Source organism: Equus caballus, chromosome 16 (assembly GCF_041296265.1).
Source record: "Equus caballus isolate H_3958 breed thoroughbred chromosome 16, TB-T2T, whole genome shotgun sequence".
NCBI classification, from domain to species: Eukaryota; Metazoa; Chordata; class Mammalia; order Perissodactyla; family Equidae; genus Equus; species Equus caballus.
This window is the reverse complement of record NC_091699.1, coordinates 11661261-11682718: the sequence shown is the minus strand read 5'-3', so window position 1 is coordinate 11682718 and position 21458 is coordinate 11661261. Positions and strand designations below refer to the sequence as shown.

The window sequence follows — 21458 nt, the reverse complement described above, 5'->3', positions numbered from 1 at the left end:
CCTAGAGAACGTTCCATGTGCATTTGAAAACAATGTATATTCTATGGTTTTTTGATGGAATGTTCTATATATCCACTAAGTCCATCTGGTCAAATGTGTCGTTTAAGGCCAGTTTCCTTAATGATCTTCTGTTTGGATGATCTACCCATTGGTGTAACTGGAGTGTTAAAGTGTTCTACCATTATTGTGTTACTGTCTATTTCTCCTTTTATGTCTGTTAATAATTGCTTTATATATTTAGGTGCTCCTATGTTGGGTGCATAGATATTTACAAGTGTTATATCTTCTTGTTGGATTGTTCCCTTTATCGTATGTAGTGCCCTTCTTTGTTTCTTGTTAACAGTTTTTCTTTTAAAGTCTATTTTGTCTGATATAAGTATTGCTACCTCTGCTTTCTCTTCTTTGTTATTTGCATGGAATCTTTTTCCATCCTTTCACTTTCAGTTTGTGAGTGTCTTCAGGTCTGAAGTGTGTCTCTTGTATGCAGCATATATATAGGTCTTGTTTTTTTTATCCAATTGGCCACCCTATGCCTTTTGATTGGAGCATTTAGTCCACTGACATGTAAAGTAGCTATTGATAAGTATGTATTTACTGCCATTTTGTTACTTTTTTCCCCTGGGTGTTTTAGTAGTTCTTCTCTGTTCCTTTCTTTTTCTCTCGCTTTCTTCCCTTGTGGTTTTGCTTTCTTTAGTAATATGTTTGATTTCTTTTGTCTTACTTATTTGTTTACTTATTATAGGTTTCTGATTTGTGATTACCATGAGGAACCTACATAATATTATATGTATATAACAGTCTATATCAAGTTGATGGTCTCTTTAGCCTAACCTCTTTCTAAAAGCCCTATTTTTTCACTCCTCTCCTCCCACATTTTATGCTTTTGAAATCATATATAATCTCTTGTTTTGTGTGTGTCCATCCATTACCCTCTTATCATTGAAATAGGTAATTTTAGTACTTTTGTCTTTTAACATTTGTCCTATCTTCACAGGTGGTTCTATCTTTACTATATTTTTACCTTTACCAGTGATTTTTTCGCTTGGTTTTTTTTTATAATTGTTTTATCTCTATTTGTGGTCATTGCTTTCTCTCCTAAATAAGTCCCTTCAGCATTTCTTGTAGAACTGGTTTCTTGGTGATAAACTCCTTTAATTTTCGCTTGTCTGGGAAGCTCTTTATCTCTCCTTCCTTTCTGAATGACAACCTTGATGGATACAGTATTCTTGGCTGTAGGTTTTTTCCTTTTAGCACTTTAAAAATGTCATGCCATTCTCTTCTTGTCTGTATGGTTTTGGCTGAGAAGTCTGCTGATAGCCTTATAGGCTCTCCTTTGCATGTCACTTGTTGCCTTTCTCTTGCCACTTTTAGGATTCTCTCTTTGTCTTTAATTTTGGACATTTTAATTCTAATGTCTTGGTGTGGGCCTCTTTGGGCTTCTCTTGTTTGGAGCTCTCTGTGCTTCCTGTACTTGAATGTCTGTTTCCTTCCTTAGATTAGTAAATTTTTCATCTGTTATTTCTTCAAATAAATTTTCTGCCCCTTTGTCTCTCTCTTCTTCTTCTGGGACCCTATACTATGAATGTTAGTGCACTTGATATTGTCTCTGAGTTCCCTTAGATTTTTCTCATTCTGTCTAATTCTTTTTTCTGTTCTGCTTGGGTGATTTCCTCTAGTCTTTCATCTACCTTGCTGATCTGTTCTTCTGTATCGTCTACTCTGCTATGGAGTTCCTCTAGTGGATTTTTCAATTCCAGTATTGTATTCTTCATTTCTGATGGGTTCTTTTTATATTTTCCAGTTCTTTGTTGATGAGCTCACTGTGTTCATCCAGTCTTCTCCTAATACCTGTGAGCATCCTTATGAAATTTTTTTGGAACTCTTTGTTGGGTAGGTTGCTTATTTCTGTTTCATTTAGTCCTTTTTCGGGGGTTTTGTCCTGTTCCCTTGCTTGGAATGTATTCCTTTGTCTCCTCATTATGCCTCTTTCTCTGTGCTTATTTCTATGTATTAGGTGAGTTGGCTACGTCTCCTGATCTTGGAGAAGCGGCCTTAGGTAAGAGACGACTTTTGAGGCCCAGCACTGTGCTTCCCTCTCATCACCAGTCCAAAAGACCCAGGAGCGACCCTTTTGTGGGCTACTTGTGTCCTTCTGCTGTGGCAGGGTTTCTCTTAATGCAGGTACCCAGGGAGTCTAGTCTTTCCTTTCCTGGTCAGCTGTTTATAAATCTGGTTTGGGGAGCCCCAGCACCATTGGCTACAAGGTCTAACAGCACACTCCTGTTGCAGTTTTCCTGTTAATTGGTACCCAGTGTAACTGGTTGCTAGGCTCAGGGGCTTACAGTTGCTACAGGTCTCAGGTCTACAAGGCTGTTGTCAGTTCTCTTAGGAGTGCAGCTGAGTGGGGCTGGCCCTAGGCATGGGAGCACTCAATTGTTTAAGCCTTTGGAAGGTGGGGCTGATCCTTCATATGGCTTTTTGTGAAGCACAGATCTTCTGCCACTGATAAGCCTCACCCCCAACAGGACCACACAGTCAACACAGTTCTGGTCCATGCACACTTCCCAACCCCCTGGAGCATACCCTGACACCCCACTGCAGAGGCCCCCACTTCTTGCTGACAAACCTCACCCCCCAGAGGACCACACACACCATCAACACAGTCCTGGTCCATGCACACTTCCCAACCCACTGGAGTGTACCCCACACCCCACTGCAGAGGGCCCCACCTCTCCACCAGTGCCACCCACAGTTCACAAGGTCCTCACACAGGCCCTGCCCCACAGAGGCAGACACACTCGCCTGCCTCTAGCGGATCAAGGCACCCAGCCAATGCAGGCTGACAAGTAGCCTGAAGGCTTGCTGTTCGGCAGGGTGGGTCCCTCGGGTGGGCTGCCTGCCCTGGCTGAACTGGATTAAATCTGTGCTCTAGTGGGGGTGGGGGTGGAAGCCCCCTGGGCTAACAGGCCAGGGGAAGAACCTCAATGGCATCTCCTGGGGTCTATGTCAGCACGCCTGGACCAGGTGAGAACAATGGCCCCCACCAATGCCTCAGTCTCCGGAGAGGTCCCTCCTCTCATTGAGATAACCCAGAGCACACCAGGTGAGTCTCTTTTCACCTAATGACTGTCAGCTTTCTCTCTGGTGATTTTAGTTTGCTGAGATGGGTGAGTTTGTACGTGGGCCCTTTAAGATTCAGGTCTTTTCGGCTTTTATCCAATAGCTTTCCTGGGGGTATTCCTTGCTGCAGTTAATAGCCAGCAAAGCCAGATAGTAAGACCCTCGTCTCAGTTGTGCTGAGTCTGAGGATTCTTATAGCAGTATCAGCCCCTGCTCCAGACCTCACTCCTCCAGGGAGGGCTGTGTACCTTAGGGTGGCTCCCGCCTGGCCAGCTGAGAAACCCTGCTGCTCCTGAAGGTGACTTTTTCTCTCCAGCAGGAATTTCTGCCCCTTCTGCCTTAGTCAGGACTGTCCCTTGTTGTGGGGGTTCTTTTTATCCAGTTTTCAGTTTTCTATCCAGGGTAATTTTTCCAAAAATAGTTGCAACCTGGTTGCGTTCGTGGGAGGAGATTAGTTCAGAGTCTGCTTACACCACCATCTTGATAAGATCCTTATTTTTAATTTTTGAGGAATCTCCATACTGTTTTCCATAGTGGCTGCCCAATTTGTATTCCCACCATCAGTGTACAAAGGTTCTTTTTTCTCCAGATCCTCTCCAACAGTTATTACTCCTTATCTTTTTAATAATAGCTATTCTGATGGGTGTGAAGTGATATCTCATTGTAATTTTGATTTGCATTTATGTAATAATTAGTGATGTTGAACATCTTTTCATGTGCCTGTTGGCTATCTGCATATATTCTTTGGAAAAATGTCTGTTCATATCCTCTGCCCATTTTTTAAATAGGGCTGTTCAGTTTTTGTTGTTGAGTTGTATGAGTTCTTTACATATTTTGGCAATTAACCACTTAGCATATATGACTAGCAAATATCTTCTCTCAATTGGTAGGCTGTCTTTTTGCTTTGTTGACAGTTTCCTTTGCTGTACAGAAGCTTTTTAGTTTTATGTAGTTTATTTATTTTTTTATTTTGTTTCCCTTGCCTGAGGAGACATCATATTCAAACCAATGTCAAAGAGCATACTGCCTATGTTTTCTTTTAGGAGTTTTATGGTTTCAGGTCTTTTATTGAAGCCATTAATCCATTCTGAGTTAGTTTTTGTGTATGGTATAAGACAATGATCTCCTTCATTTTTTTCCATGTTGTTGTCCAGTTTCCCAAACACCATTTATTGAAGAGAATTCCCTTTCTCCATTGTATGTTCTTGGCTCCTTTGTTGAAAATTAGCTGTTCAAGATGAGTGGACTTATTTCTGGGCTCTCAATTCTGTTTCATTGATCTGTGTGTGTTTTTGCACCAGTACCATGCTCTTTTCATTACAGTACCTCTGGAGTATATTTTGAAGTCAGGGAGTTGTGATGCTTCCAGCTTTGTTCTTGTAGTCTCAGGATTGCTTTGGCTATTTGGGTCTTTCATTGTTCCATATAAATTTTAGGATTCTTTGTCCTATTTCCATGAAAAATGTTGGGATTCTGATTGGGAGTGCACTAAATCTGTAGATTGCTTTAGGTAATTTTCACTATGTTAATTCTTCCAATCCACGGGCATGGAATATCTTTCCATTTCTTATGTCATCCTCAATTTCTTTCAATAATGTCTTACAGTTTTCAGTGTATAGGTCTTTCAATTCCTTGGTTAAATTTATTCCTAGGTATTTTATTCTTTTTGTTGCAATTGTAAATGGGATTGTATTCTTGATTCTGTTTCTATTTGTTCATTGTTAGCATATAAAAACACAACTGTTTTTGTATGTTGATTTTGTACCCTGCAACTTTACTGTATTCCTTAATTATTTCTAACAGTTTTTTGATGGATTCCTTAGAGTTTTTTTTTTTTTTTTTTTTTTTTTTTTTTTTTTTAGAGAGAGAGAATCATGTCATCTGCAAATAGTGACAGTTTTACTTGTTATATTCCAATTTGGATACCTTTTATTTCTTTTTGTTGCCTAATTGCTCTGGCTAGGAATTCCAATACTATGTTGAATAAGAGTGGTGAGATGGGGCATTCTTGCTTTGTTCATGTTCTCAGAGGAATGACTTTCAGTTTCTCACCATTGAGTATGATGTTGGCTACGGGTTTCTCATATATGGCCTTCATTATGTCGAGGTTCTTTGCTTTTATACTCACTTTATTCAGAGTTTTTCTCATAAATTGATGTCAAATCTAATCAAATGTTTCCTCTACATCTATTGAGATGATCATGTGATTTTTATTCTTTATTTTGTTAATGTGGTGTGTCACGTTGGTTGATTTACAGATGTTGAACCATTGCTGCAACCCTGGAATAAATCTCACTTGATTGTTGTGTATGATCCTTTGAATGTATTATATTTGATTTGATAATATTTTGTTGAGGATATTTGCATCTATGTTCATCAGTGATATTGGCCTATAATTTTCCTTTTCTGTGTTGTCCTTGTCTGGTTTTGGTATCAGGGTAATGTTGGCCTTGTAAAATGAGTTAAGAAGTGTCCCTTACTCTTCAATGTTTTGGAAGAGTTTGAGAAGGACAGGTACCAAATCTTCTTCGAATGTTTGGTAGAATCCACCAGAGAAGCCATCTGCTCCTGGACTTTTGTTTTATGGGAGGTTTTTGATTACTGTTTCAATCTCTGCACTTGTGATTGGTCTATTCAGATTTTCTCTTGATTCAGTTTTTGGAGGTTGTATAATTCTAAGAATTTATTCATTTCTTTTAGGTTATCCAATTTGTTGGGATGTAGCTTTTCGTAGCATTCCTCTTATAATCCTTTGTATTTTTGTGCTATTGTTGTAATTTCTTCTCTTTCTGATTTTGAGTCTTCTCTTTTTCCTAGTGTGTCTAGGTAAAGTCTTGTCAATTTTGTTTATCTTTTCAAAGAATGAACTCTTATTTTCATTGACCTTCTGAATTGTCTTTTTAGTCTGTATTTCTTTTATTTATGCTCTGATTTTTATTATTTCCTTCCTTCTACTGACTTTGGGCTTTGTTTGTTCTTCTTTTTCTAGTTCTTTTAGGTGTAGTGTCAGAATGTTCATTTGAAAATTTTCTTGTTTCTTGAGGTATGCCTATATTGCTATAAACTTCCATCTTAGTACTGCTTTTGCTGCATCCCATAGGTTTTGGTATGTTTTTATTTCATTTTCCTTTGTCTCCAGGTATTTTTCTTACTTCTCCTTTGATTTCTTCATCGATCCAACAGTTATTCAGTAGCATGTTGTTTAGTCTCCACATATTTGTGACTTACCCAGCTTTCTTCTTGTAATTTATTGCTAATTTCATACCATTGTGGTCAGAAAAGATGCTTGATATGATTTCAATCTTCTTAAATTTATTGAGGCTTGTTTTATTTCTCAACGTATGGTCTATCTTTTAGAATGTTCCATGTGCATTTATGAAGAAAGTATATTCTTCTGCTTTTGGATGAAATGTTCTATATTTATCTATTAAGTCCACCTGGCCTAGTATTTCATTTAAGGCCAATGTTTCCTTGTTGACTTGTCTGGGTGATCTTCCATTGATGTTAGTGGGGTATTAAAGTCCCCTACTATTATTGTGTTGCTGTCAATTTCTCCCTTTAGGTCTGTTAATAGTTGCTTTATATACTTTGGTGCTCCTGTGTTAGGTGCATATATATTAATAAATGTTATGTGTTTTTGGTAGAATGTATCCTTTGTCATTATATAATGTCCATCTTTGTCTCTTGTTATCTTTTTTGTCTTGAAGTTTGTTTTGTCTAAGTATAGCTACACTTTCTTTTGCTTGTCATTTTCTTGGAGTATCATCTTCCATCCTTTCACTCTGAGCCTATGTTTGTCTTTAGAGCTGTGATGTGTCTACTGCTTGCAGGATATTGTAGGGTCTTGTTTTTTAATCCATCTAGCCACTCGGTATCTTTTGATTGGTGAATTCAATTCATTTACATTTAGGGTGATTATTGACATATGAGGGCTTAGCACTGCCATTTTATCCTGTTTTTTGGTTGCTCTATATTTCCATTATTTCTTTTTCACATATTTCTGTGTGCCATTTCAGTTTGGTGATTTTCTGTGATGTGTATCTGTTTTCTCTTTTTTATGTTTTGTGACTCTGCTCTGACTTTTTGTTTTGTGGTTACTATGAGGTTTATATAAAAGATCTCACAGATGAGATAGTCCTTTTTCAGCTGATAGCAACTTATCTCCATTTGCTTAGGCAGGTTCCATCTTTTTCGTATTCCCCTTCTATGTTTTTGTTGTTACAAATTATCCTTTTTTGTATTGTGAGTTTATTACCAAATTGAAGCGATTATAGTTATTTTTAATGCTTTGTTTTCCTTTATTCTTTATTAAGTGTTTGCTAACCCATTCTGATATAGACTTGCAATTTTCTCATTCTATCACCTTACTCAAAGCTTTGTATACCTTTGCCTTCTTGTTTCAGGTAGGAAGTTTCCTTTCAACATTTCTTGTAAGGCAGGTCTAGTGGCAATGAACTCCCTCAGTTTTTGTTTGTCTGGGAAAGCCTTTATTTCCCCTTCATATCTGAAGGATAACTTTGCTGGATAGAGTATTCTTGGCTAACAGTTTTTACCTTTCAATATTTCTGATATATCATTCCATTCTCTCCCAAACTGCAGCGTTCCTACTGAGAAATCCATTGATAGCCTAATGGGGGTTCCTTTGTACATTATTTTCTTCTGTCTGACTGCTCTTAATATCCTTTCTTTGTCATTGACCTTTGACAGTTTTAATATAATGTGCCTTGGAGAACGTCTTTTTGTATTGAGATAATTAGGTGTTCTACTTGCTTCACATACTTGTATACCCAGTTCTTTCCCCAGGTTTGGGAAGTTCTCAGCTATTATTTCTTTAAATAAGCTCTCTGCTCCTTTCTCCCTCTCTTCTCCTTCTGGGATCTCATTATCCTTAAGTTGCTTTTCCGAATTGAGTCGGATATTTCTTATAGAATTTCTGCATTTGAAAAACCCCCTTATTTCTCTCTTCTCTTCCACCCAAATAATTTCTTGATTTCTATCTCCAAGATTACTAATTCTCTATTCCACATGGTCTGCTCTATTTCCAATGCTTTCTAATTTATTCTTCATCTCATTTATTCTATTCTTCAGCTCCAGAATTTTTTAAACAAAGTTTTAATCTCTTTGGTGAAGTATTCCTTCTGTTAATTTGATTCCTGAGCTCCTGGGGAGCATCTTGGACCCCAAGGGTGCTTGATGAGTTTTTCCTCTGCCAGCACATTTGTGGTAGCAAACACCCTTCTTATTTGGGCAACACTTTCTTTACCTGGATTCTGAGCTGCTTCTGATGGATTCGAGTCTGTGCTTTCCAACTTGCACTGCCTCAGCCAGAGGCAGTTGTGCCTCCAAGATTGTTTGTGCTTTGCTACTTATGATGTCACTGCAGTTGCAAATGCTGCCATTGGGGTCACCATGTTGCAAAGTACCTCTGCTGCTTCTGGGGTTGCCTGGGGTGTGTGTTCTCCCACTGCAGTGGCTGGGAGAGGGAAAGTAGGGTGGGATCCACGGTCATGGGCACCTCTGCCATATTCAGGTTGGGTCTGCAGGCATGGCTGCTACGGGTGTGTGGGGGGTGAAGTTGTGGATATCTCTGCAGCTGGAGTGGGGGAAGACCAGAGTCATAGGTTCTGCTGTCATTGTTATGTGGCTCTCTACAGGCTCTCTGCAGGCTTGGGTGCTGATGCTCTATATGCCTCCTGTGCTGCTGCTCCTGGGTTATCTGGGGGTACTATCAATACCACTGCCAGGGAAGCTGGGCTTGTGGGTGTCACTGTCACTGCTGGGTCAGCCATGGTCATGAGTGACACCACCATCACCACAGCAGGAAGGGTACCTGGGTTGCAAGCAGTGATGGGGTTCCAGATGCCTCTGGTCTCTAGCACCTGCACAGTTCCTGAAACCTCAGGTCACAGGCATTGCTGCCACTGCTGAGGGCCTGGGTTGTGGGCACTACTGCAGTTCTTGAAGGCTCAGGTCACAAGTGCCACCTGCCACTGCTAGCAGAGGGGTAGGAACTGAGCTGCAAGTGCCACTGTGGCTCCTTCCCCCTCTAGTTTCAGATGCCAGTGAAACTCCTGGACTCTCAGGTCATGGCACTGCTGCTGCTGCCAGGAGTATTGAGGTCTTGGATGCAGGCCCCATGCTGGAAGGGCAAGTGTTGGAGGTGCCCCCACTGGGGGATGGGGATAGGGCTGGGTCACAGTCACCACTGTGGTTCCTGGAGCCTCAGGTCACCGGCACCACCTGCCACTGCTGGGGAGGGGCAGGAGCTGAGCCATGAGTGCTACTGCAGCTACTGCAGTCTCTGGTCTCTGGTACTGGTGTGATTTGGAATCTCAGGTCACAGGCATTGTCACTGCAGCCAGAGGTATCGAGGTCTTGGATGCAGCCCCTGCTGCTGGAAGGGCCAGCATCAGAGGTGCCACCACCAGGGGAGAGGGTCACAGGTATCATTGTGGTTTTCAGAGCCTCTGGTTGCAGGCCCACAGTGATTCCTGGTGCCTCCAGGAGTGTAGGCTGCCGGGATTCCTGGGGTCTCTGTTCATGGGTGTTACTCCAGTTCCTGGGGCCTCTGGCATGGCTGCAGTTCCAGGAACCTTCAGTCTCCAGAAGCTGCCACCACTGCTCCCCTGGTTCCACTGCCTCCAGGAGGTCCACTCCACCTACCTTCAGTTGTATAGATGTATGGATCTCTCAGGCGTTTTGATGTGCTGTGCAGATAGTCCTTTGTTGGTCTATAGATGTCCTACTGATTGTAACTTAGAGGGGAGAGACAAAGGGAACTCACTCTGACATGATGCTGATGCCACCTTGAGTTTATTGTCTCGCAGCACTTTGAATGTTATTCCAGTGCCTTCTTGCCTCCACTGTTTCTGATAATGTCACCTGTTGAGCATATTGTTGTTCCTCTCTATGTGACGTGTCATTTTTTTCTTCATGCTTTTAAGAATTATCTGTCTTTCAATAGTTTGTCTACGATGTATTTAGTTAAAGATCTCCGTGAATTATCTTACTTGGAGTTTGATGAGCTTCTTGGATCTGTAATGTTTTTCCATCAAGTTTGAGAAGTTTTTGACCATTATTTATTTGAAAAAGAACTTCCTCTCTTCTCCTTTTGCAATTCCCATTATACCTATGTTGGTAGGCTTGAGTGTTATTCCATATGTCTTTGAGGCTCTGCTGATTTTTCCTCAATTTTTCCCCTTCTCCAGATTATATAATTTCTATTGCTCTACTTTAAGTTCACTGCTTCTTTCTTCTGACATCTCAAATATGCTCTTGAGCTCATTTAGTACATTTTTCACTTGAGTTTTTATACTTTACAACTTTAGAATTTCTATTTGGTTCTTTTACATAATTTCTATTTTTTTTATTAATGTCATTGTCATCATATTTTCCTCTAATTCTGTAAAAATGTTTTTGCTAGTTCTCAGAACATATATTGAATAGCTACTTTGAAGTCTATGCCTGCTAAATCCAACGTTTGGGCCTGCTAAGAGACAGCTTTTATTGAATGCTCCTCCTCCCACCCCACAGCATAGGTTACACTTCCCTGTTTCTTTTCCTTAGTATATGTTGTAAGCTTTTGTTGGTAACTGGACGTTTAAAATAATATACTGTAGCAACTTTTGACTCTGATTTTATTTTTTTCCCCTGAGGGTACTTTCCCCCTGCTTTTTGTTATTGTTACTATTTGGATTTAATCTGAGCTTCCCTGTGGTTTGCTGCTGTCTCTGCTCCATTTTTTAAATTCTCATTTTTATTTTTTAGCCTAGGGGTTACGCTTATTTTTTCCTTGTTCAGTGGCTAGTCAATGACTAGTTGTTTGTACTCAAACACCAATAATGCTTCCACCCTCTCTTGGTGGATCTGTGTGGTTTGGGGAATGCGTTCAAAGTTCAGGTAGTTTTCAAGTCTACCATGAATTTTACTTTGTGCTTGGTCCTCTCAGATCTCCTCTGTACATGTGCTCAGCCAATCAGTCAAGAAGGAATGTGTGCAGAGCTTGTACCCTTTTGAGGGCTGCATATCTGTGCAGCTTCCCTAATCTCCATGGACATGTGGAGAACTTATTGAGCCCCTCTATGAATCTCTTTTTCAGGATTTCCTTGGAAGATCCCTGTTAAACTTCTGGCTAGCTCTCTTGTCTACTGTCTACTGTCTTGTCTTGTCCCAACCAGGACTAAAAGCTCTGTCCAGGAGAGCTGCAGGCTTTTCCCATTTGCCGCCGTGAGAGTGGGATTCCCATCCTTCACTCCCAAACATGTCAGCCAGTCCCGTCTGACAGACAAAGATGCTAATTTTCATAGTTAGCCCCACTCTGGCAGAACTACCATGTTAAATGAACAGGTCAAGGATGGGGCAGCCTCAGAGAAGAACGCAACAGTCTGCCTGAAGACTTACTTCAAGCACAGCAGTTTTGAGAAGCCAAGCTCTTCTCAATTTGTTGTTTGTCTTAGGTTTATTTCTAGAGATCTGAAAGGGTTGCTTTTGACAAATTTGTCTGGTTTTATACTTGCTTTTTGGAGAGAGGACATCAACTCATTCGAGTCTCCATAGCTGGAAGTCTATTGCTTTCACTTAGCTTTTGGTGTGCTAAGTTCTTACTGCCATAACAGATCTTAGAAGATTTTCAGGAGATTTTAAAAATGTTTTACCCAATATTTTTTGGTATTTTCAGTGGGAGGATCAGTCCAGATATCTAGTCAGTCATACAGAGGAGAGTTAATACTTTGTCAGTTTTTTATGACCATTAAATGAAATCCTTTATGCAAACAATTCAGCAACTATCTGTCACATAAAGGGGCTCAATAAAAAATTGTGATAACAACATCTGAACACTTATATAAATCTTCTGAATATTCAGAAACCAGATTCTAAGCTACTTCAACAGTCTTCCTAAATGGTCTCTCCACTTCCAGTTTCCTCTCACCTTTGATCTGTTCTTAGATTCTCACCTCACCAATATTCCAAAAACATTCTTTAATCATGTTGCTTATGTGTAGTTTCTTACTGCTTACTATTATTCTTATTCTTCATCCATGGGCCTTTATAATTTGACTCCCAGTTTACCTATGCAACTCTGTCTCTCACAACTCCCTGCCCCTGGTAGGCTCATTTACTCACTCTCCCTTCACTGTCCATTCTTACCACCTTCATTTTCACCTCCAAACCTCTGCTTCTGCCACTTTCCCTACTTATTCTTCCCTGCCTCTCCCCACTACCTTCTTTCCTGGAGCATACTCTTTTCTCTATTTCACCTACCCAAATCTTACAGGTTCTTTAAAACCTACCTCCTTTCATTCATTCAGTGGGCATTTTGTTCAGGCCATGAAGTGTAAGCTCCAAAAGGTGTCTCTAAGGTGCGTTTCCCCATATAATTTACCAAAAAGACATTTTCATTTTTATTCCACATCTAGCCTAGTTGTGGCTCCACATTAGTGGGAAATCTCATTTTTGTTCAATTGATACACCACTTTTATCCCACTTTTGACTTCCTCCAATTTGAATGTAATTAGTAGATCAGCTCGTCACTCCCCTGAGTTATACATCTAACCTAGGTAATCTATCCTAGTTTAGATATTATCTCTTCTGGGCCTAAGTCACAGCATATGGCCAGAACAAAGTAACAAATATACATTCAGAGGAAAAACAATTATAATTACAAGTGTGTCTCATAACTGAGGTAGTCATAAATTATGTTGCATAATGTTCTTGTACTTCAAATCATAAAACTATTAATATTTTAGAGCATTAATTATTTTGCTTCATGCTGTGCAGGCAGCCAAGAGATAATGGCTTCCCTTTAGCAAAAAAAAAAAGGAAATCTATTCAAATCCTCAGTTAGCTTTCAGCCCATATTTCATGTTTTTCCTTTGCCATCTCTTTGCTACCCATCATGTTCCACATGTTTTTGCCAGTTAGCCATCAATGGTAATAGGATGAAATAAAGAATATTGGCATATTTATCATTTTACTAGTTCAGTAAGCCTCCTTACCTCAGTCTCATTCTCTCTGATACTTAAGGGAAAGTGACAGAGGAGGCGGGAGTGGGGTGAAAGAGGATGATGTCAGGGAGATGGAATGTGCTTAGAAGAGCAAAGGACTTAATAAAAGAGGGAAAAAACAAGGAGTGAAGAAAGATAGGGGAAATATAAGGGATGTTCTAGAATTGTTTCTTGTGGAAACAAACCAATCTTTCACTAATTCCCCCTGGCTTGTACAAGTCTACACGTATTCAAGATATAAAAAAAAATGTATTCATGGGGCCGGCCCAGGGGCCAAGCGGTTAAGTTCGCGCGCTTCACTGTGGTGGCCCAGGGTTTCGCCGGTTTGGATCCTGGGCGCAGACATGGCACCGCTCATCAGGCCACGCTGAGGCGGAGTCCCACATGCCACAACTACAAGGACCCACAACTAAGATATACAACTATGTACTGGGGGGATTTGGGGAGATAAAGCAGAAAAAAAAAAGATTGGCAACAGTTGTTAGCTCAGGTGCCAATCTTTAAAAAAAAATGTATTCAGATAAAAATTATTTGCTAACGCCTCTACAGAAATTTGGTGGGTGAGGAAAAATGAAGAGGACTGACATAATCTGTAGCACTGTCTTACCTACAGTGGCTTTCTCTTCTATTAGTGCAGATAATCACAGTTGGTTGTAAAAGCCCATGTTTCATCAACTAAAGGTGACCAAAGGTTTACTCTTACTTCAAAACATTTTACTTAGTAGTATATACAAGGATGTATCACTACCATTATTGCATTCAAGGAACTTGAAAATTCCATAAAACAATTTTGTTTTCAATAAGTTAGTGGACTTTCATTTAATCTTACCTCACTGTGCTCTAGAAAACAATAAATGAGAAAAAACTTTTGGCTAGTTGTGTATACATTTGAAGTCGGATGCAGGCAGAAGGGAGAATATTTCATTTTTACCGAGGCAAACTGCTAAGAAAAATAAAAGTAGTTATACTCTTTTAGCAATCTGCTTCTTCTTACCCAAAACATAAATCTCACTGTTGACTACAGCTGTACTGAATCGGTACTTAGAGTACTTCATGGGTGCCCGCTCTGTCCACTGATCTTGGTTGGGGTCATACTGCAACAGTTTGTTGCTTAATCGATCAGGTTCTTCATCAGGAAGATCCATCTGTATAAAATATGACAGCCAATATAATAACATATCATTGGGCATATTTGTGAGTATAAGAATGCAATTAATCAAAGCAGACAGCGAAGGAGATAAACAGAGGTTAACTGTAGTGACTCAAACACACCGAATCCTGTGACTTGGGGTTATAAGTACACTGCCAATACCAGAAGAATTTATATTCTGTAATAAGGAGACTAAGGTGTTGGCTTACAGCAAACAATCTGTGATCTTAGCAATAAGACAATATAGCATTTTTTAAAAAATTAAGCAACCGCAAAGCCTTAAAAATGAAACTAAGTGTTCTTGAACAGTATCCTTTTAAAGTGTAATTTCACTTTATCAAACTTTATAGTGGTGAATTTTAATAATATTTGAGAAACTAATTTTAATAATTTATGAAGTATTTTTCTTTAGAATATTTTTCTAATCCAAATGGAAGAAAATTACAAAAATATTTTAGTGTTTTAATAATTGGAGTATTTTTACACCATAATTATGACTTATGTAAGAATGGTGTGACTTCAATTTTCAAGATACATGGATTGAAATAAATTACTTGCAGTTATTTTTACGTACTTTATTTTATTTATATGGACTTTTAATGACTAGAGACAGTACAAATTGAATGTTTATTCTTACACAGATGTATGTGGCTTCTCCTACTCATAAACTTCAAGTGAAGTAATTTTTTTTCTACAATGTGTCAGAACCTTCTATGGCTTCAGGCTAAGGATGCATACGTGTCTTTTGTTGTTGTTTTGGATGTAGGTGTTCAACACAGAAATAAGTGCCATACTTAAGAAAGTTGTGTGCAATTAATTTTAGTGAACTACTTCAAATACGACAGTTATGATCATTATAGCGCAATCACAACTCATCTCATCTTGCAATTTAATACACTGTATTAGGTACAAACTAGCAAAAGCTTTTGTTATGCAATAAATAGTCACATGTCATCTATTTAAAGACATTATAAATTAACAAATATTGACTTTATTGTTTTAATTTTCCTGCTAATTTAAGTATTTAATCTCGATTTTGGTGAAAGAAAAGCTTCTAAGTGGTCTTTGGAGCTTATTCATGCAAAACTAATAATGTTTTGGATAGTTTTGAAAAAGCTTAATTACAAATAATCTGTCAGGTTTCAGCCACTAGGTGTGATTAAGTCTGTACTACTTATTGATACATAGCACAAATTTAAAAATGTATTAAATGTAAAGTTTAAGTTTTAAAAACAGGTATGATATGGTATAAATGGCAAAATCCAAGCTTATGAAATGAATGCAAGAAGCATCAGTCCTATCATGAAGGAAATCTAGAGAAATAAGAAATCATACTGGCAAAAATAAATTTACTTTCTGTCACGGGACAGACAATGAGCTAGTAAGATTAATTTTTATTAGAAAGACTAGATGGCCAGAGCAGAAGGCAGCTGGAGTGATACTACTATAAGAGCTCCAAGGCAGTGGGAAGGACACCCAAAGACAAAAGAAAGGGCCACTGTGGTCACACTCTACTGACTTCAACTTTGGCTTCCTATCAGTTTGCTAGGCTTAAATACAAACAGTATTCTGGTTTCTCTATCTGCTGATGCCCAGCAAAGACATAAAGTGTTTAAAATTACAATATACTTTTGTGGAAATGATTAGGCCATCACAGGATGAGTATTCTGGCTTCCTACTTAGAGTAAGAATTTTAAATATGGAAAAGACCTAAGAGTTACTTGCCTCAGGTCACATGGCTATTAAGCAGACAGAAGTGGGAGCAGGATCCAGCTTCTCTTCTTCCTACTTAGACGCTCCCTACAAATAAGCTGTCAGTATAAGCATCTTTCATAATTAGCAAGAATGGGAGGGATTATGAAGAACATAATATGAATACTCAATGAAGTCATGTCTATGAATAATATACTTTAAAATTCATTCTCCTAAATTACTTTAACGCTTTAAAATCTTAAGTTTAATGTTCTATAAAATAAAAGGCATTTTACTAAAATGCAAGCCATACTCTTTTAGCATTCAACAACTACATTTTTCAATACAGCAGCCAGACTCAGCATAGCCATGCAATTAGGTATACAGGAAATTTCTTAACCTGAGGGGTCCAGCCTCCAATCACATAAAGTTTATTATTCACTGTTACTACAGCATGACATGCCAATTGTAGTGGAAGGGGAGACACCCTTTTCCAATTGTCCCGTTCTACGGAGTACTTATCAACACAGTTTGTAATAAGATACTGGTTTTTCATTTTCATCTGTCCTCCTATAACATAGAGGTCGTTACGGACACTGCCTAGAGCATAGAGCTCTCGAAATTCAGTTGTGCATAACTTTTCCCAAAACTGGTTTCCTCTAACATGATACCTGTAAATTAACAGAAATAGAACCCAGGATTAGCATTAACATGAAAACAACATATCCAAGAAACACACTTCATTTTCTTTTCCAAATAAAAACAACATGATTTGGTTCTTCTAATTGGAGAGGAAAAAATTAATATAAGGTACTGATACAGGTTTGTGCCTTTCTTCTTTGCAAAGACTGACGAACAAAATATAATGTGCATGGAAACAATTAACCATACCTACCTGAAGGATTTTATAAAAAATAATACATTGAAAAGGTATAGATTATCCAGGACTATCTTTCATTTACTAATTCTGGAAAAGAAAATCGAGAACAAATAGAAAAATCGCAAATCATTTGTAATTTGCATTTCTGTAAATCACTAATCTTTTGTTTTAACATTTTGAACTGACAATGGGGAGAGAAAATGCCCAGATAAAACTAAAAAACATTGTAATTTGTAATAAGAATAAGTAAAAATAAAGAAAAATACAAAAATGTCTTATTCTGTGAACTAGAAGTCACACTTTAACACTACATTAAAGAAGTCACTTTCAGAGCAGAGAATCTGAAAATGTTCCAATTCGGAGATTTATAATGGGATTACGTAGGATATGTAGAATTTTAAGGATTGTTCTTATAGTTCTAACTGGCTTAGAACAAAGTCAAGAGCACCTTTAGGTGTATAAAAACCCACCAGTAGGTGTCTGCTGGACATTTAACGCCTATTCTACTCCTCTAGGTATGGTAATTTCAGTAATTTATGCCACGAATAATTATGTTGGTCTGAGAAGAGTCTTGGGAGGTAGGGACACTTAGATACACGGTCTCTCAATATCTACTAGAGTCCAACACATTAACTGATTGTGTGTATGGCATTAGTCACTAAGTATATGATTTTGTGGCTATCTTCTGTCTTGCCTCTTGATGATGATGTCTATTCTCTCCAATCATGATTTGGGACACATAGTCGAAGGACAAAAGTACTTATGGGGAGAATGGGATAAAATATGTGAAATCAGACCTGTTGTAGAAAATCCAGAAAGTACACCTGAATTCAAAAGAAAAGAAAACAAAACAAAACAAACCAGGAAAATACAGAAAAAAAAGTCCTGTTTGGAAGCAAATGAAGAAATTATAATGTGTGTGTTCTATATAGAGTACAGTTTTTAAGTATAGACTACTTATTTTGCATCAAATATTTGACAGTTAATCATATTATAAGAGTTTTTCCCAGTTGTTCTAGGCCAACTCTTACAGTCTTCCCTAGAGATAAATTTTTACTTCAGGATTGACAGGGAAGTGGGCAGATTATGTTCCTTTCCTCGAGGGCACGTCTGGCTTATTACAAGTCGAATGTGAAAATTTATCAAATCTTATGATAGTTGTCTTCAATGTAATTCTAGGTAGAAAAGCAAAGTCCCTAGAGTCATAGGGGATATTTTTCACTGCTATTTTTAATTGTATTAGATTTTAGAAGAGAAAGGAGAATTAGGTGTTTATAGGTGGGGGATATGGAAGTAAAGCCAATGGATAAATATATGAATAGAACTAAAAAATGGGTTTTAGTTTTCTGAGACATGGTTTAAGAAAATAGGCCAAGAACGAAATACATCCCAAGAAGGTTGGGAAATACATGTTTGCTGGGCAACTCACTAATCTGATTTTTGTTTTAACATTTTGAACTGAAAATGGGGAGAGAAAATGCCTGGATAAAACTAAAAACTTACTAAGAAAAATGGATATGACATAAAAAAGAAAGTAGTAGTGACAAAAGCATTCAACGTTCATAGAGGTTGATAAAGACATTTATATCCTCAGCTGTTTGTATACCAAAGTATGAAAGACAGTTAAAAGAGATGGAAAGGTATATATTTTTGAAAAGAAATGACCTACCAAAGTACTAGTCTACTTCCTTTTCTAGGTCAAGAAGAAATAAATCTGCATGGCAATCTCCACATAGTAGACGAAAACTTAAGAGAACTAGGAAGTCTCATTTGAGCCCAAAGCAATACTTCTGATAATTTCATTATCTGCCTTGCTGACAATTTTATTATTGAAGGAAATGAGGAGGGCAGCTGATACTTTTACCTTAATTCTGACCAATGTGGAGGAGCTGGCTGGTGATGGGAACATGGCTAACTTCAAGATAGGTAAGAAGGGAAACATGGGGAATATAGTCAGAAATATGCCATAATAAAGGGAAGTAGCCTTTCAAAAAAAGTTTAGAAGAAAAATGTTTAAGGATCGAAACAGGAAGACACTTTGACAGGGTCAGACATTTGTTAAAAACAAATTCTAGAGTGACATCAGCATCATGGCGGAGTGAGTTGTTCCCTTTGTCACTCCCCTCTAAATTACAACTAAGTGCACATCCACTGACCAACAGAGGATTCCCCACACAGCACAACAGGATGACTAAGAGAGTCATGTATCTATACATCTGAAGGTAGGTGGACTTGACCCTTGGGAAGCAGTGGAACTAAGGGAGTAGGCCCCTCCCCCTCCCCTGGCAGCAGCAATCCAGGGGTGGATCCTCGTGCAGTGGCCTGTGTGACTGTGAGTGGAGGTGAGGATGACCCAGCCTGTGTGACAGCTCATGACCTGCACAACTGTGAGCAGAGTGGGCAGACAGAGCAGAGAAAACAGCCACAGCCACAGCCCCAGCCCCAGCCCCTGCCCCTGCCCCCGCCCCCAGTGATGGTAGGTAGAACCTGTGACCACAAGCATCAGGAACCACAGCAGAAGTGGTGACTCAGTCCCCAGTGGTGCCACCCTGACACTAGCTCCACCAGCAGCATTGGCTACAACAAGTCCCAGGGTCCCTGGGCCCCCACCAGCAACAGTGACACCCATGAACCTAGCACCCCTGGTAATGGTACAACCAGCACCTATAGAAAACCCAGTAGTAGCAGCACAAGTGAGGCACGGGACAGCAGCATCCAGGCCCACAGAGACCTAGTGGAGGAACACAAGACCCAGGGGACCCCGGAAGCAGCAGAAGTGCTCACAGCCTGGTGAACCCAGTGGAATCACCTGATACTCAGCAACATGGTAAGGAGCAAGACACTAGCAACCCCAGAGGCACAAGCAGCACAAAGACAGTGCTGATGATACTTCTGGGAGACGCAGTGGAGTGTGGAAAGTGTAGGCTCTCAAATACAAGGAGAAGCAGCTCAGAACCAAAGTAACAAAGCCGCACCCAAATACAAAAAGGTGATTATTACCACAAATGTGCCAGCAAAGGATCAAACACCATGAAGAACTACAGTAACACAGCAGAACAGAAAGAAAATGGGCTCAGGAACAAAACTAATGAACACAAGGAATACTATACCAAAGACACTGAAGCCCTAAAAAAACTCAAACAGAAATTCTTGATATGAAGAACACAATTAATGAGATGAAAAATAATGTAGAAAGCATTAAAAATAGAGCAGACCTTAACGAGGACAGAATTAGTGAGCTTGAAGATAAAAGTCTAGAAATGATTCTGGTGAGGAGGAGAGACAACTAAGAATTTTAAAAAATTAAGAAATTCTTTGAGAAATATCCAACTCAATTAAGAAAAGTAACATAAGGATTATAGGTATCCCACAGGAAGAAGGGAGGGAGAAAGGAGCAGAGAGCTTATTCAAAGAAATAATAGCTGAGAAATTCCTAAATCTGGGGAAGGAACTGGACATGCAAGTACATGAAGTTAATAGAACTCCTAATTACCTCGATGCAAAAAGACTTCTCCAAGGCATATAATATTAAAACTGTCAAAAGTCAATGACAAAGAAGAAATATTAAGGGCAGCCAGAGAGAAGAAAATAACTTAAAAAGGAACCCCCCTCAAGCTTTCAGTGGATTGCTCAGCAGAAACTCTACAGGCTAGGAGAGAGTGGAATAACAAATTCAAAACACTGAAACAGAAAAACTATCAGCCAAAAATACTCTATCCAGTGAAATCATCATTCAAATATGATGGGAAAATAAAAACTTTCCCAAACAAAAGCTGAGAGATTTCACTGCCACTAGACCTACCTTACCAGAAATGCTGAAGGGAGCCCTCCTACCTGAAACAAAAAGGCAAGGTTTACAAAACTTGGAGCAAGGAGATAAACCAGAAAATGTCTGTTCATCCAGAAAGAAAGTCAACATGGAAACAGTGGCCTTAAATGAAACCGAGACCAAATGAACAATATATATACATATAGAACACTCTATCCCCAAACAGCAGAATACACATTCTTCTCAAGTGCACGTGGAATATTCTCAAAGACAGACCATATGTTGAGAAACAAAACAAGTCTCAATATATTTAAAAAGACTGAAATCATATCAAGCATCTTTTCTGACCACAATGGTATGAAATTAGAAATCAACTACAAGAAGAAAGCTGGGAAAGTTACAAATATGTGGAGACCAAACAACATGCTACTGAACGACTATTGGATCAATGAAGAAATCAAAGGAGAAATAAAAAATACCTGTAGAGAAAATAAAACGAAAAGACAACACACCAAAGCTATGGGATGCAGCAAAAGCAGTGCTGACAGGGGAATTTAGAACAATATAGGTGTACCTCAAGAAACAAGAAAAATCTCAAATAAACAAGTTTACACTATACCTAAAAGAAAAAGCAAAAGAAGAACAAAGCCCAAAGTCAGTAGAATGAAGGAAACAGTAAAAATCAGAGCAGAAATAAACAAAATAAAGACTAAAAATACAATAGAAAAGATCAGTGACACTAAGAGCTGGTTCTTTGAGAAAATAGACAAATCTGAGAAATCCTTAGCCAGACTCACTAAGAAAAAAAGAGAGAAGACTCAAATAAGTAAAATCAGAAATTAA

General features: G+C 38.8%; 1 protein-coding gene across 2 annotated transcripts in view; it reads right to left on the bottom strand.

Annotated features, from left to right (window-relative positions):
• The window catches only part of KBTBD12 (kelch repeat and BTB domain containing 12), a 100899-nt gene that overhangs the window by 66059 nt on the left and 13382 nt on the right, over window positions 1-21458 (bottom strand). For both annotated transcript variants that reach the window (XR_011426752.1, XM_001488860.5), the window contains exons 3-4: window positions 16367-16637; window positions 14119-14269 (exon numbers count right to left, since the gene is read on the bottom strand). Coding sequence is in view for 1 of the 2 variants with exons in the window: in XM_001488860.5 (XP_001488910.1) it covers window positions 14119-14269; window positions 16367-16637 (422 nt within the window). In the remaining variant the exon portion in view is untranslated. The remainder of the gene's footprint in view (window positions 1-14118; window positions 14270-16366; window positions 16638-21458) is intronic.